Raw genomic sequence first — 14,934 nt, forward strand, 5'->3', positions numbered from 1 at the left:
TTTGGTATAAAGAATTTATTGTTTTTGGTATTTTCCTCCTGTCCTGATTTCTGACAATGTGTTTTTAAAGAATTAATTTTGACAGACTTTAAGTTAATGTGTTTAAGAATTCATTTTAGCAAAGTTTTACTAGGTAGCTTTAGTAGTTTGGCACTGTGCCAGGTGCTGGGGATACAAAGAAGAAAAAACCAATTTCTATTGCCATGGAGTTTACATTCTTACTGGGTAATATAGTATGTACGCAGAATAAATCCAAGAGCAGGAAGCACTTACAGTTGAGAGGATCAGGAAAGGTATCCTGTAGGAGGGGATACCTGAGCTATAGTTAGGGTATATGTGGAGGAAAGGAGAGAATATATTCTAGATAAAGGGAACTTTTTGTGAAAAAGAGGGAATTGATATGTAATGTCATACAGTGGGAACATCCAGTAGGTCAGATTGACCTGAAGCAGGAGATTGTGGGAAATTGAGTAATATGAAATAAAACCAGAAAGATAGATGGGACCCAGATTGTGGAGAAAGTCTTTAAATGTTTGGTTGAGGATTTTGTAGTTTATCCTTGATGCAATTAAAAATCATTGAAAGATTTTTTTAATAAGTGAATAAGGTAACATGATCAGATCTGTATTTTATAATGATCAGTTTGACTACTGCATTGAGAATGGATTGAGGAGAAAATGCACTAAGAGGCTTTGCAGTAGTCCAGGTGAAGAAGAAATGAGGGTCTGAACAAGGGTAGAAGGCTGTCTTCATTGGGAAAAGACACAGATTCAAGGTAGCAGGAGAATCAACAAGATTTGGCAATTGATTAGAGGCAGGAGATGAGGGAAAAGGAGTAGTCAGGAATGATGCCAAGATTATGAAGTGAGGCCACTGGAAGGTCGGTGCCATTAAAAAAATGGACATTTTGATCATCATTATCAATTTGAGATACCAGCAGTGACATCAAGGTAAACAATTGACAATGCTCTGGAGTTGAGGAGAAAGATGTTATCAAAATTTGTTTGCCACTTGCATAGAGAAAATTAAATTCTTGATAGCTGATGAGCTTACCAGTAAAGAGAGAAGGAAGAGGGCCAAAGAGGGGGAATTATCAGTGAGTGTGCAAGAGGAGAAAGATAATGCGGCAAAGGAGTCTGACTTGGAGCAAAGAGGTTGAATAGAACATGGAAGCCCAAAGAGGAGGGTATCTTTAAGGGTTTAAGGAGGATGAGGATTAGAAAAGGCCAATGGATTTAGCAGTTATGATAGTTGGTAACTTTGGGCATAGCAATTTAAGAGCAGTGATGGTTGGGAAAATGGATTGAATGAGATGGAGAAATGAATGGGAGGAAAAGAAATTAAAGCAGTGGAGTGGTGACCACCACTAATAGTTTGGTTTCTAATTTCTAGTTTCTAGTTTCTAATAGTTTGGTTGTGAAAGGGAGAGGAGATAGAGTATAATAACTTCAGGGAATGATAGAGACAAGGAAGAGGGAGACCTGTAGGTTTCAGAGGATAAAAGTTTAGGCTTCTTGAAAGAACTGGCTTTCTTAGCACTTCCTGATTTAAGAATAATATAGCTGACATATATACATCTTTTTTTTTTTTAGTGATCTTTTTTTTTTTTTAGTGATCTACATAGATTTTATTATTAGTTTCTCCTTACCATCTACAGTAAAGTAGTCCATTAGAACCAGTATTATAATCATCACTCCTTTACAGTGAGGCCCTGGGAGGTCTCACCTTAGATTACACATCTAGGAAGAGATTGAACTAGGATTTAAATCCAAGCTTTCTAAGTCCAAACTAAGTCTTTTATCCTTCATACCACAGCTAGGTCTCATGAGAAAATGAAGAATTCTTATAGGAGGACCTTTTTGAAATTAACTTGACAATTTGGTATCATTTAGAACCAAGCGAAGAAACAAGTTTGATTTACTGCAGCATACTGGTGGACAGTATGAGAGAAACCAAATTTCCATTTGAAGAATGTTGTATGAATGGTAGGGAGAGGTGAATGTTGTCATTCAAACTGGAAAATTAAAGTTATGATCTGTCAAGTAGAATGAATCCAAATCACTTTGTGCAGTTAAAACTATTATAGGCCAAAGATCTCTTGATTGGCTTAGGATAGTTGAGGGTCTGCTACCACAACAGTTTTGGATTTTTGATATTTTTGTTTGGAAATTTTGTCTTAGTGATATGGATCATAAGATCAAAAGATTTTAGAAGTTAAAGGGACACTGGAAGAATAATTTTTTAAAATTCCTGTACTGACCAAATTTCCCAAAATTTGTGTTCACTGGTCTTGGTTTCTCTCTTGCTTGATTTCTCTCAGTGACCAGCCATGTTAAGGAAGTTTTCCATTTAGCCAGCTGGCAATTTGCAAATTCTCATGAAGAAATAATTGAAATTATCTATGGATTTTGGGTCTTGTCAGTTATGTGAGATCACAATTTTCATTGTCTGGCTTTTTCTTCAGGAATGCTTAGAAATCTATTTTATTAAATGACCACATTTTCCCCAAATAAATACAGTCAGTTTTGATGGGTAGGTGATTCTTGGTTGTAAATTCAGTTCCCTTGCCTTCCAGAATATCATATTCCATGCTTTTCAGTCCTTCAATTTCGAAGCTGCCAGATCTTGTGTAATATGGACTGGGGCCCCATGCTATTTGAATTGCTTCTTTTTGGCTATTTGCAGTATTTTCTCCTTGGCCTGATAGCTCTTGAACTTGGCTATAACATTCTTGGGAATTGTCATTTGGGTATATATTGCAGAATCTGTGGATTCTTTCAATTTCTATTATCCTCTTGTTCAAGAATATCAGGCCATTTTTTCTTGGATAATTTCTTGTAATATGTCTAGGCTTTTTTTTTTTTGGTCATGACTTTCAAGCAGTCCAGTAATTCTTAAATTGTCTCTCTGTGATCTATTTTCCAGGTCATTTTTCCCCCCCAATGAGATATTTCCTATTTTCTTCTATTTTTTTTCCATTTTTTTAAAATTTTGTTTTATTATTTCTTGATGTCTCATGAAGTCATTAACTTCTATTTGCCCCATTCTAATTTTTAAAGACTGAATTTCTTCTATGACCTTTTGATCCTTTTCCATTTGGTCCATTCTAGTTCTCATGATACTCTTTTCTTCATTGGATTTTTGTGCCTCGTTTTTTTCCAGTTGTCCAATTTTGCTTTTTAAGCTGTTATTTTCTTTTTGTATTACTATAATTTCTTTTTCCCATTTTTCTCTGACCTATCCTATTTGATTTTGTAATTTCTTTTTGAGTTCTTCCAGAGCTTGAGACCAATTCCCCCCCCTTTTTTTTTTTTAAGTTTTGCATGTGATTGTTTGGATTTCACCATCTCCTATTGGTTCTGGGCTTTGCTCTTTATCCCCATAGAAATTTTTGAAGGTTAAATGTTACTTTTGCTGTTTGCTCATTTTTCTAGCCTCCTTATTTTTGGCCTATGGGCTGGGAATTCTGAAAGATGGTTGCTGGCTAGTAGGGATTGGCATGGTGAGCTATTTTTTCCCTGGGGCTAAGTCTTCACCATAGCAGCAGTGCAGACTTCTGGGCTTTATTACAGGCTGATGCCAGGGCCTGAGACTTAACTCTTTTTTTTTTAAAATAATATTTTATTTGATCATTTCCAAGCATTATTCATTAAAGACAAAGATCATTTTCTTTTCCTCCCCTCCACCCCCCATAGCCGACGCGTGATTCCACTGGGTGTCACATGTGTTTTTGATTTGAACCCATTGCCATGTTGTTAATATTTGCATTAGAGTTTCGTTTAGAGTCTCTCCTCTGTCATGTCCCCTCAACCGCTGTAGTCAGGCAGTTGCTTTTCCTCAGTGTTTCTACTCCCACAGTTTGTCCTCTGCTTATGGATAGTGTTTTTTCTCCTAGGTCCCTGCAGATTGTTCAGGGATATTACACCGCCGCTAATGGAGGAGTCCATTACGTTCGATTATACCACAGTGTATTAGTCTCTGTGTACAATGTTCTCCTGGTTCTGCTCCTCTCGCTCTGCATCACTTCCTGGAGGTTGTTCCAGTCTCCATGGAATTCCTCCACTTTATTATTCCTTTTAGCACAATAGTATTCCATCACCAACATATACCACAATTTGGTCAGCCATTCCCCAATTGATGGGCATCCCCTCGTTTTCCAGTTTTTGGCCACCACAAAGAGCGCAGCTATGAATATTTTTGTACAAGTCTTTTTGTCCATTATCTCTTTGGGGTACAGACCCAGCAGTGCTATGGCTGGATCAAAGGGTAGACATTCTTTTGTCACCCTTTGGGCATAGTTCCAAATTGCCCTCCAGAATGGTTGGATCAGTTCACAACTCCACCAGCAATGAATTAATGTCCCTACTTTGCCACATCCCCTCCAGCATTCATTACTTTCCTTTGCTATCATGCTAGCCAATCTGCTTGGTGTGAGGTGATACCTCAGAGTTGTTTTGATTTGCATCTCTCTGATTATAAGAGATTTAGAACATCAATATATTGATTAGAGTAGCCAAATCTTTTACAGATGATCGTCATTATAATATTGCTGTTACTGCGCACAGTGATCTCTTGATTCTGTTTACTTCACTTTCAATCAATTCATATAAGTCCTGGAATGTTTTTCTGAAAACACTTTCTTTGTCATTTATAACATAGTATTATGTTATATAATATAAGATAGTATTGCTATAGTTATAGTAATATAAGATAGTATTGCTATAGTTATAGTAATATAAGATAGTATTGCATCACAATCATACGTCACAAGTTGTTCAGCCATTCCCAAGTTGATGAATATCTCCTTGTTTTCAATTCTTTGCCACAACAAAAGAGCTTTTATAAGTATTTTTTTACATATAGGTCCTTTTTTTTTTCTTTGATCTCTTTGGGATATAGACCAAATAGTGGTATTGCTGGGTCAATGGGTATACATTATTTTAGAGCATAATTCTAAATTGCTCTCCAGAATGGTTGGACAAGTTCACAATGCTACTAATCATTTATTAGTGTACCTATTTTCCTCTCATACCCTCTAGCATTTTTTGTTTCTAATAGTTAGAGGTGGTACCTTGGAATTATTCTAATTTGCATTTCTCCAGTAAGTAGTGATTTAGAGTATTTTTTCATATGATTATAAATAACTTTGATTCCTTCTGAAAACTGCCTTTATAAGTCTTCAATTATTTATCAATTGAGGAATGACTTGTATTCTTACAAATTTGACTTTGTTCTGTACTCAGTATATTTTTGAGAAATCAGGTCTCTATCAGAGAAACTTGTTAAACTTTTGATTCTTGATCATTGTCTTGCTACCTTTTATTTTTATTTATTTTTAAATTTTTAATTAAAATATTTTTCCATAGTTACATGACTCATGATCCCCCCTCCTTGCTTTCTTCTCCCCTCTCCCAGAGCCAACAAGCAGTTCCACTGATACATGTATCATTGTTCAAAATCTATTTCCATTTATTCATATTTCCAGTAGAGTGATTCTTTAACATCAAAACCCTAATCACATCTCTATGGCACAATGTGGTTAATTATATTTTTCTAATGCATTTCTGGTTACACATTTCTTTCTCTATGTAGATATAGATAGCATTCTTTCTCCTAAGTTCCACTGGATTGTCCTGGGTCATTGCATTGCTAATGGTAGAAAAGTCCATTACTTTCAATTGTGCCATAATGTATCAGTCTCTGTGTATAATGTTCTCCTGGTTCTGCTCCTTTTGCTCTGCCTCAGTTCCTGAAGGTCGTTTCAGTTCACATGGAATTCCTCCATTTCTTTATTCCTTTGAACATAATAATACTCCATCACCAACATATACCACAATTTATTCAGCCATTCCCCAATCGATGGATACCCCCTCATTTTTGTCTTGATACCTTTAGCAAAATGCAGTTTCCCTGATTTTCTTTTTAATTATTTTTTTAATCCACTTTTGATTTTTCTGGATTATGATTATTATACTTGCCTTTTTTTACTTTGGCTGAAACATATTAGATTCTACTCTAGCTCTTTATTTTAACTCTATGTTATGTTGTACATGATTGTACATTTTAATTTCATATCAAATTGCTTACCTTCTCAAGGAGGGAAAAGGGATGGGAGAGAAAATTTTAAACAGAATTAAAATTTTTTTTATGTCAGATTTTTTTTACATGTAATTTGGAAAAATAAAATATTTTAATTCTATATTTTTTTGTCTCAAACAGCATATTGTTGGATTCTGGTTTCTAATCCATTTTGCTATCTGCTTTTGTGTTATGGGTGAGTGCCTCCCAGTCACATTGACAGTTATGATTACTAACTGTATTTCTCTCCATCCCATTATCTTCTGACTTTTTCTCTTTCTCTCTTTTTCTCCTGTTTCTTCTCAAAAGTTTTATTTTGCTTTTAACCACTGTCTCCCTCACTTTGTCTTCCTTATCCCCTTCCCTCAACTGAATGTGTATGCATATTTTTCTTTTGAACTGATTCTGATCAGTTTCAAGCACTGCCTGCCACCCTCCCAATCCCCATTTCCCCCTTCACTGTAAAAACTATTCCTTGCAGACTTCTTTTATGTGAGAAAAATTTTCCCATTCTACTCTTCCCCTGTTTCCCAATGCATTCCTTTTCCCTCTTAATTTATTTTTTTGGAGATAATTTCCAACATTTTCAACTTATACCTATTCCTCTTGTCTACATAAACTCCTTTTTAACTACCCTAGCTAGAAATGGGAGGTCCTGGGTTCAAATGTGACCATAGACACTTTCTAGCTGGGTGACCCTGGGCAAGTCACTTAATCCTCATTCTGGGGTGTGTGTGAAGATGGAGTATAGGAGGCCTAGCTGCATTGAAGGCTTTGTTGAAGTTGGATCAACATGAATTTCACCCAGGTGGCGAAACTGAGAAATTTCTTCCTCCTCCATTCAACTTGTGAGTAGCAGTGGAGGAGTTGAATAGGAGAGTCATCAGGGCTAAGGTTTGGGAAGTCAGGAGTTGTGATAAGAGGGAGGCAAAGGACTAAAAAACAGAGGGCAGTATAGAATTTGAAATGGAAAGCTATTAAGTTGAGACTGGAGAAGGAGGAAGTGGAATCAGCATGGGGAATATCAATGTTGAATACTTGTGTGACTTCTGTCCAAAAGCACTCTTTACCTTGTAGCAACAAAGACCCAAGCAGCTTTGATCCATAGCTGTGGGAAAATAACAATAGCCCTTTGTGTAAAATGTGATCTAGTTAATAAGTAAACCAATAACCAGATCAAGTAGTTTGGGGGGGGGAGGGCATACATTCTGCTTTTCATTTAGTACTGCCTACCAGAGACTGCAAATTGGAGTTTTAACTATTTTTAAGTGCTCAACTAAAGTTAATTTCTGTTATTAAAAATGAAAAGCTAAAAGATGCACCAATGCCAAATTGTTCTTTTTCCAGACTTCCTTTGTCATAATATTGACTGCTAGGAGCTTAGCAACCTCCAGATTTTGAGCACTTCTGTTAATGTAGATGATATATGAAATGGGCTGAAACACCTGCTAAGTGAATGTGTTTCTTACCCTTTACTACTACTTCTTTTTTTTTTTTAAACCCTTACCTTCCCTTTTGGAGTCAATACTGTGTATTGGCTCCAAGGCAGAAGAGTGATAAGGGCTAGGCCATGGGGGTCAAGTGACTTGCCCAGGGTCACCCAACTGGGAAGTGTCTGAGGCCAGATTTGAACCTAGGACCTCCCATCTCTAGGCCTGGCTCTCAATCCACTGAGCTATCCAGCTGCCTTCCCCCCCCCCCCCCCCCTTTACTGCTTGAGGAATAGCTGTGCTCTAAATGGCAGAGGTTTCATACCAGAGTAGTTAGTGGTTTGCAATATAGAGCCTTTGAAATGTCCTCTTTTTGGAAAATTGGTTTTACTCTCCTCTTCTAGCTGTTTCTGAAATTTTATCTCTTCTTCAAAATCCTGCTTAGATGTCATCTTCTTGGAGTATTTTCTTGATCTTTCCAGATGTAAGTAACCTCTTTTTCTTTTGAACTACATTAACTTAGAGAATTTCTTTGTTGAAATTATTTTTCTCTCCTTTAAGGTTCGCTTCAGATAGCACTTTGTTTGTGAAGCCTTTCCTCTGAGGACCTTATATGAATATATATGAAAGTGATATCACATATATAAATATATAAAAGTGATCACTTCAAATTTTCTTAGACTATTTTTTCTGGATTTCACCTTTGCCTTCATCTTATGTTACTTTGAAACATGCATTTGAAACATATGGGGTATCTTTTACCTACCTCTCTTCAGAGAGGGCCTTTCTATAATTCTAATGTTTGTAGATATTCTATAAGCAGCATTGTATAATGCAAAGAAATCCAGATTCTGAATTTAGGCTTGATATAACAATTTAGAACTATTCCAAAGTTGCATTGATGTTATGGTTTATATTAATGTTTAGTTCTGTGTACTTGTTTGTATGAATTAATAGGTAATTTCCTATACTCCGTATTTGTATTCCTTGTTATTTAGAAAAGCAAATGCTCACATTTATATATCTTTAAGGTTTGCAATACTATACCTAGGTTTTCTCATTTGATCTTCACAGTAACTCTGAGAGGGAGGTTCTTATCCCCATTTTATTTTATTTTTTTATTATCCCCATTTTAAAGGTGGGAGAAATTGAGGCTGAGAGATGAAGTGCTCAGGGTCACACAACTAGTAAGTGTCTGAGGCAGAATCTGAACCAAGATCTTCCTTACTCCAAGCCTAACACTATTGATATAGTAATATTTCATTACATCGATTTATTAATATTTTTCACCATTCCCTCCTAAATAGATAGGACTCTATTTTGTTTCTAATTTTTTTCTATGACCAGAAATACTGCCATAAATGTTTTGGTGCATATGAGATAGAAAGTTGTCTTTGATCTCTTTGACATATATGCTTCATAGTGTTTTGGGTCAGAGGGTACACAGATATTTTTATTTTTTTAGCATAATTTCAAATTGTTTCAAGAATTATTGGATCGATTAACAGAGCCATCATCAGCTTGTTACTTTTAGCAATGAAATGCATCTGTTCCCATTCTGAAAGTCTATAAATCTAATAATTCCTTGAATTTGTCCCTTCTTTTCCAAAGAATTAAAAATGTCTTCAATACAGTTGATATTTAATTTATATTAAGTTATTTGCTAGGAAAGAAATTATTTAGCAGAGTTTTAAGTGGAGATCTGTAGCTGCCTAGTATGAGGTCATGGGGTAGGTGTTAGATTTAAAATAGTTTTGAGCGTTAAATAGTTGTAGATAAGAGAGTGGGAGCCATAAACTGTGATAATTAAAATGTTTGGGAGCAAGGGAAATATATAACAATTATGACCGCTGAAATATGTTTTCTACTGTGTCTTGGTTTTATATAAATATAAGATGGTCGCCAGGGAATATATTCCCAATTTATGAATATGCCCGAGCCAACTGGGTTTTATAGAGAAATTTAATTTATAATACACTGATTAATCAATAGAAAAAGAGAGAAAGGAAGAAAGGAATAAGAATGAAGGACCTCAAGCCAATAAGGCCTGGACCTCAGTCCTAAGAGATAAATCAGTCAGTTGGTTTTATCACTCACCCAAGATCTCTCTAGGTAAGGCTTCTCATGCCAACCTCAGACTCCACCTTCAAGAGAGCCTCCTTTCAAGAAATGTTTCCAGAGAATTCTCCTCCTGACTCCTCCTGAGTTCTCCTTCCACAGCCTCCTTCAAGACCTCTCCAGGAGCTCTCCCTCCAGGACCTCTCTCCTCCCAGACCTCCTTCAGAACATCACCCTCCTCCAGTCCTCAGACCCCGCTATCTTTAAGCAAACAACCTAAGTTCCCTTCCCTCAGTTCTCACATCTACCAATCACTGTCGATGTCTCCCCTGTGCCAATGGTGGCTCTAGCTTAACCCAGGAGCGCCCAGAGGTCTGTCCCCTTTGCACATGTCTGTTGAAGGTCATATTCTCAAATAATTAAATCTTGATCTTTGCTGCAGCCCTTCCTAAATCCTGTTACTCTGAGTAGGGTGGAGATTGTAGTTTCTAAGACCTGGTTCTGTCATTCCAAGTATCTCTATTGTATCAATTCTAAAATCAATCATGACTCAAAGAACTTCCTGTTCTATGCTTAAGCATAGGTCAAAGCCCTTTCCATTGTTTAGCAAAAGATTTCTGTCCTAAAGTAGTCTTAAGTAGGGAGGATCCTCCCAAGCCAAGGAGTTTCATATTCCAATAGAGTTCTTACTATCAGTAGGAAATTTTTTCAAGTATGAAATTTCCCAATGGGGAAATTTCCAACATTCATAAGTCTAAGAAATTTTAAGGTTTACATAGGAGAGGCTGAATCTGGATTGTGGGGTCCTAGGACAGAACTTTGTCTATTTGTCTCTGCCTCGGAAGGGAGAGAACAAGAGACTCAGACAAGGAAACCTTTAAATTTGGCATGAAAATCACATGATTACATGCATCAAATGTAAAGATCTAAGATGCAATGATATTCTTCGTTAGTTACTTTTTGTACAATTTGTCTAAGTTAATATCTCAAAATATCAAAATGTCTATGTATTTTATAGGAGTAACTGATATTTTCATGGCTGAATCATTGGAATCAAAATGGAGCACTGTGCAAATTAGTGGTGAGCATATAAATTTCAGAGTAAAGCATTTGGGCTCATCCCAGGGTTCTTCCTATGACAGCTATGTGTAAAACTGTTATTAAAACATTTTTTATGTAAATGGAGAAAAAAATTGCACTTTCAAAGTAGGAGTTCTTATGGATTCCATGAACTTAACATTTTAAAAAATAAATTATTTAAGAAATATAATTAGTTTTCACTGTAATGCTTATTTTATGTATTTGAAAACTTTTTCCACAAAGGGTGTCCATATGTATTTCACCAGACTGTCAAAGAATCCATGACTCAAAAAAGATTAAGAACCCCTCTTCTAGAGACTTGACTGATATCTTTGAGGTTTACTTAAAACTCTAGAGCTTGTGAGATTGAATTCATTAAAGTTCACCATTGATATATAGTACAATTCCAATTGTGTTAGAGCCTTGCATTAATTGATAAATGGTTTAGTCATTCAGAATTGATCATCATACAATATTGGTGTTATTGTGTACAATGTTCTCCTCATTCTATTCATTTCACTTTGCCTCAGTTCATATAAGTCTTTTGAGGTTTTTCTAAAATTGTCCTGTTTATCATTTCTTAGGGAACAATAGTATCCATTACAATCATATTCCATAACTTCTTTAGCCATTCCCCACTTGATTGCCACCATAAAAAGAGCTGCTAAAAATATTTTTGTACAAATAAGTCCTTTTCCTCCTTTGATCTCTTTTGGATACATATCTAGTAGTGGTATTGCTGGGTCAAAGGGCACGCACAATTTTATGGCTCTTTGGGTGTGGTTTCAAATTGCTCTCCAGAATGGTTGTATTAATTCGTAGAAACTACCATTCTTAAATGCTATAAAAATTCCCTACCAATTTTTTGTTATTTCCCTTGGTTGTATTTCTAACTTTGTATTAGTTTTTTTCCTTGTACAAGAACTTTTAAAATTTGATGTAATCAAAATTATCCATTTAATTTTTCCTCATGTCCTCTGTTATTCATAAAGTCTTCCCTTATTTATAATAAGTCTGACAGGTAAACATTTTTGTGTTTCCCTAATTTATTTCCTTCCTTCCTTCCTTCCTTCCTTCCTTCCTTCCTTCCTTCCTTCCTTCCTTCCTTCCTTCCTTCCTTCCTTCCTTCCTTCCTTCCTTCCTTCCTTCCTTCCTTCCTTCCTTCCTTCCTTCCTTCCTTCCTTCCTTCCTTCCTTCCTTCCTTCCTTCCTTCCTTCCTTCCTCCCTCCCTCCCTCCCTCCCTCCCTCCCTCCCTCCCTCCCTCCCTCCCTCCCTCCCTCCCTCCCTCCCTCCCTCCCTCCCTCCCTCCCTTCCTTCCTTCCTTCCTCCCTCCCTCCCTCCCTCCTCTCTTTCTTTCCTCCCTCCCTTCCTTCCTTCCTTCCTCCCACACTCCCTCCCTCTCTCCTTCCTTCCCTCCCTCCCTCCCTCCCTTCCTTCCTCCCACACTCCCTCCTTCCCTCCTTCATCTTTTTCTTTCCTTCCTCCTTCCCTCCCTCCTTCCCTTTACCTTCCGATTGGTTCCAAGGAAGAAGAGTGGTAAGGGCTAGACAATGGGGGTTAAGTGACTTGCCCAAGGTCACACAGCTGGGAAATGTCTGAGACCAGATTTGAATGTAGGACCTCTCATTTCTAGGCCTGGCTCTCAATCCAGTGAGCTACTCAGCTGCCTCCCTCCTTTATTTCTAAATCAAATATTCATTTATTTTGGTATATGGTGTGAGATGTTGGTTTATGCCTAGTTTCTATCACATAGTTTTCCAGTTTTCCCAGCAGTTTTTGTCAAATAGTGTGCTCTTTCCCCCAAAGTTTGGATTTTTGGGTTTCTTGTACAGTAAAGTTGCAGTGGTCATTTATCTGTATGTTGATTACCATTGAGATGCTTCTTTATTTCTTAGCCAGTATCAGATTGTTTTGATGATTACTACTTTATAGTAAGTATATAGTAAGGTTAGGTCTCCTTTGGTTTTTTCTTCATTAATTCCCTTGATATTCTTGACCTTTTGATCTTCCAGATTAATTTTGTTATTATTTTTATCTAGTTCTTTGAAATAATTTTTGGATAGTTTGATTGGTATGGCACTAAATGGATAAATTAATTTAGGTAGGATTGACATTTTTATCATATTGACTTGGCCTATCCATGAGAAATTAATATTTTTCCAATTGTTTAGGTCTGACTTTATTTGTGATAAAAGTGTTTTGTTATCCTGTTCACTTTCCTGTATTCTCATGCACTCTGTTCATTTTAAGAGTATGTGAACAAAGTAAAAAAATTACCGGAAATACTGTTGTACTAAAAGTCTCAATTTCGCTTCAGTAATTAATATTGAGACCTAGTATGGTGTAATGGAAAGAGAATTAGATTCGGAGTTGAATCTTCCCTCTCTAAGTGGGATTGGGTTTTAATTCTAACTTTATAATTGATGTGATAGATGTATATGTGTGTGTGTGTGTGTGTGTGTGTGTGTGTGTGTATGAATATGAATTTTTCTGGGCTTCATTTTCCTCATCTGTCCTAAAGATGAGGAATGTACTAGAGGATTTACTCGATGATCTCAAAGTTCTCTTTAACTCTAATCCTGTGAGCTTATGATTGGAATATTTTGTGTTTGACATAATTGTATTTTTATTAGAGGCAGTAATACACGTTGCTATACTTAGTGTGCTTTTATAATGTGCAGAATTGTGGGCAAAAGTCAGAATGCTGCCACCCCTATTTCCTCTCCCCACATAGGCTTGTGGTACTGTGTATGGGATACTTATTGATCTTTCTCAGCATAAGACCATAGATCATTATGATGCCTCTATATAAGGAAAGGTAAAGGATGATTCCTCTGCTGCTTTCTTCTTTAGTCCTTTCTTAAGAAATGTCAGTGGTTAACTGGGACAGGTATTAAAGTGTTATTTGACCACATTAACTGAGTTTAAGTAGAGAAAAGTCCATTCATGAGACATCAGTGATTCTTCAATTCTTAGGATAGATTTTAAATTCCAGTTGCATATGGCAAACAAGCTGCCCACAGGCTGGGTGAGAAAAGATATAAAAGTGGTTTTAAATCTGTGACTGGGCCCTTCATCAGAGCCATGCCAGAGTGCTTCTGTGTTCCATTGACTTCTCTGTCTCCTTCTGCAGCCATCAAGGGGAATGCCATGGCCAGCTCCTCAGACAGTGAAGATGACAGCTTCATGGCCGTGGACCAAGAAGAAGCTGGGGTGGAGGGGACAATGGAGCAAGATGATGAGCCCCGCCCTGAACTGGAGTTTGAGGAGACTAGACATAACAGGTCTATGTCTGAGCTGCCTGAAGAGGTTCTGGAATACATCTTGTCCTTTCTCTCACCATATCAGGAGCACAAAACCTCAGCCCTTGTCTGCAAACAGTGGTACCGACTCATCAAAGGTATGGTTTGTGTCATGAAAATCTGCTCATCACACCTTTGAAGATCTGCTTTCATTTCACACCTTCAGCTTCAACTGCTTACACTCCTTGACTCTTATTCATTTGGCCTCTTTAGGTTCATTGTTATTTTTTTCATTGGGAGATAAGCAAGGTCAAACACTTTCCTTCGATCCATAGACTGGACCGGTGACCAGTTCACTCAGTTTCTTTGGGTGGCCCCAGAGATCAAAGGATCATAGATTGGGAGCTCGAAGAGACCTTAGAGGTCATTGAATCCAACTGCCTTATTTTATAAATGAGGAACAGGAGACCCAGAAGGAGAAGAGCCTTGATTGGTATGATAAATTGCCCATTTCTGCAATAAGGAAAGTTAGGGAGAAATCTGACATTGGCTGATCAAACTTAGATGGTTCTTAGCAGTGTGAAAGAGAAATTCTGTTCCCTAGGTCATGATTGCTATGAATGAGTGCTGTTTCTTTTACCTCCTCCCAGGCTCCTGCTCACTTTTCCACTAGCCAGCCTGTTTGTATCATTTAGTTCTTGTATAAGTTGGCTATCAAGTCAGGTTGCCAATTGTCTATCAGATGAGTTAGCATTGAGCCAAGTTAGTGTCATGTATCAAAGTACTCCTTTCACATGTGAACATTGAACACAGCAGCTAATACTGGCATGGGAGTTATATTCTTAAATGGGTGTTAGATAGTTCTAAGATGTATTCTTTGTCCTGTCCAGGGGTTACAAGCATTCTGTCAGAGCTCTTATACAACTCTAAATGGAGAGCCAAGGACTGAGTGTGTTGAAACTTCCTGGGTTGGCTGAGAGTGAAACTGGCATGACCCACTCACTTCTTTGAATTAATAGGCATGAAAGGATGATGGATATTGGTTT

At 37.1% G+C, this 14,934-nt stretch overlaps 1 protein-coding gene across 3 annotated transcripts in view; it reads left to right on the top strand.

Moving 5' to 3' along the window:
- FBXO42 (F-box protein 42) overlaps positions 1-14,934 on the top strand; it is a 125,665-nt gene that overhangs the window by 28,289 nt on the left and 82,442 nt on the right. For all 3 annotated transcript variants that reach the window (XM_056795716.1, XM_056795717.1, XM_056795715.1), the window contains exon 2: positions 13,780-14,046. In XM_056795716.1, the coding sequence (XP_056651694.1) occupies positions 13,797-14,046 (250 nt within the window). In that variant the 5' untranslated portion in view covers positions 13,780-13,796. The remainder of the gene's footprint in view (positions 1-13,779; positions 14,047-14,934) is intronic.

Source organism: Monodelphis domestica, chromosome 4 (genome assembly GCF_027887165.1).
Source record: "Monodelphis domestica isolate mMonDom1 chromosome 4, mMonDom1.pri, whole genome shotgun sequence".
Taxonomy (NCBI): domain Eukaryota; kingdom Metazoa; phylum Chordata; class Mammalia; order Didelphimorphia; family Didelphidae; genus Monodelphis; species Monodelphis domestica.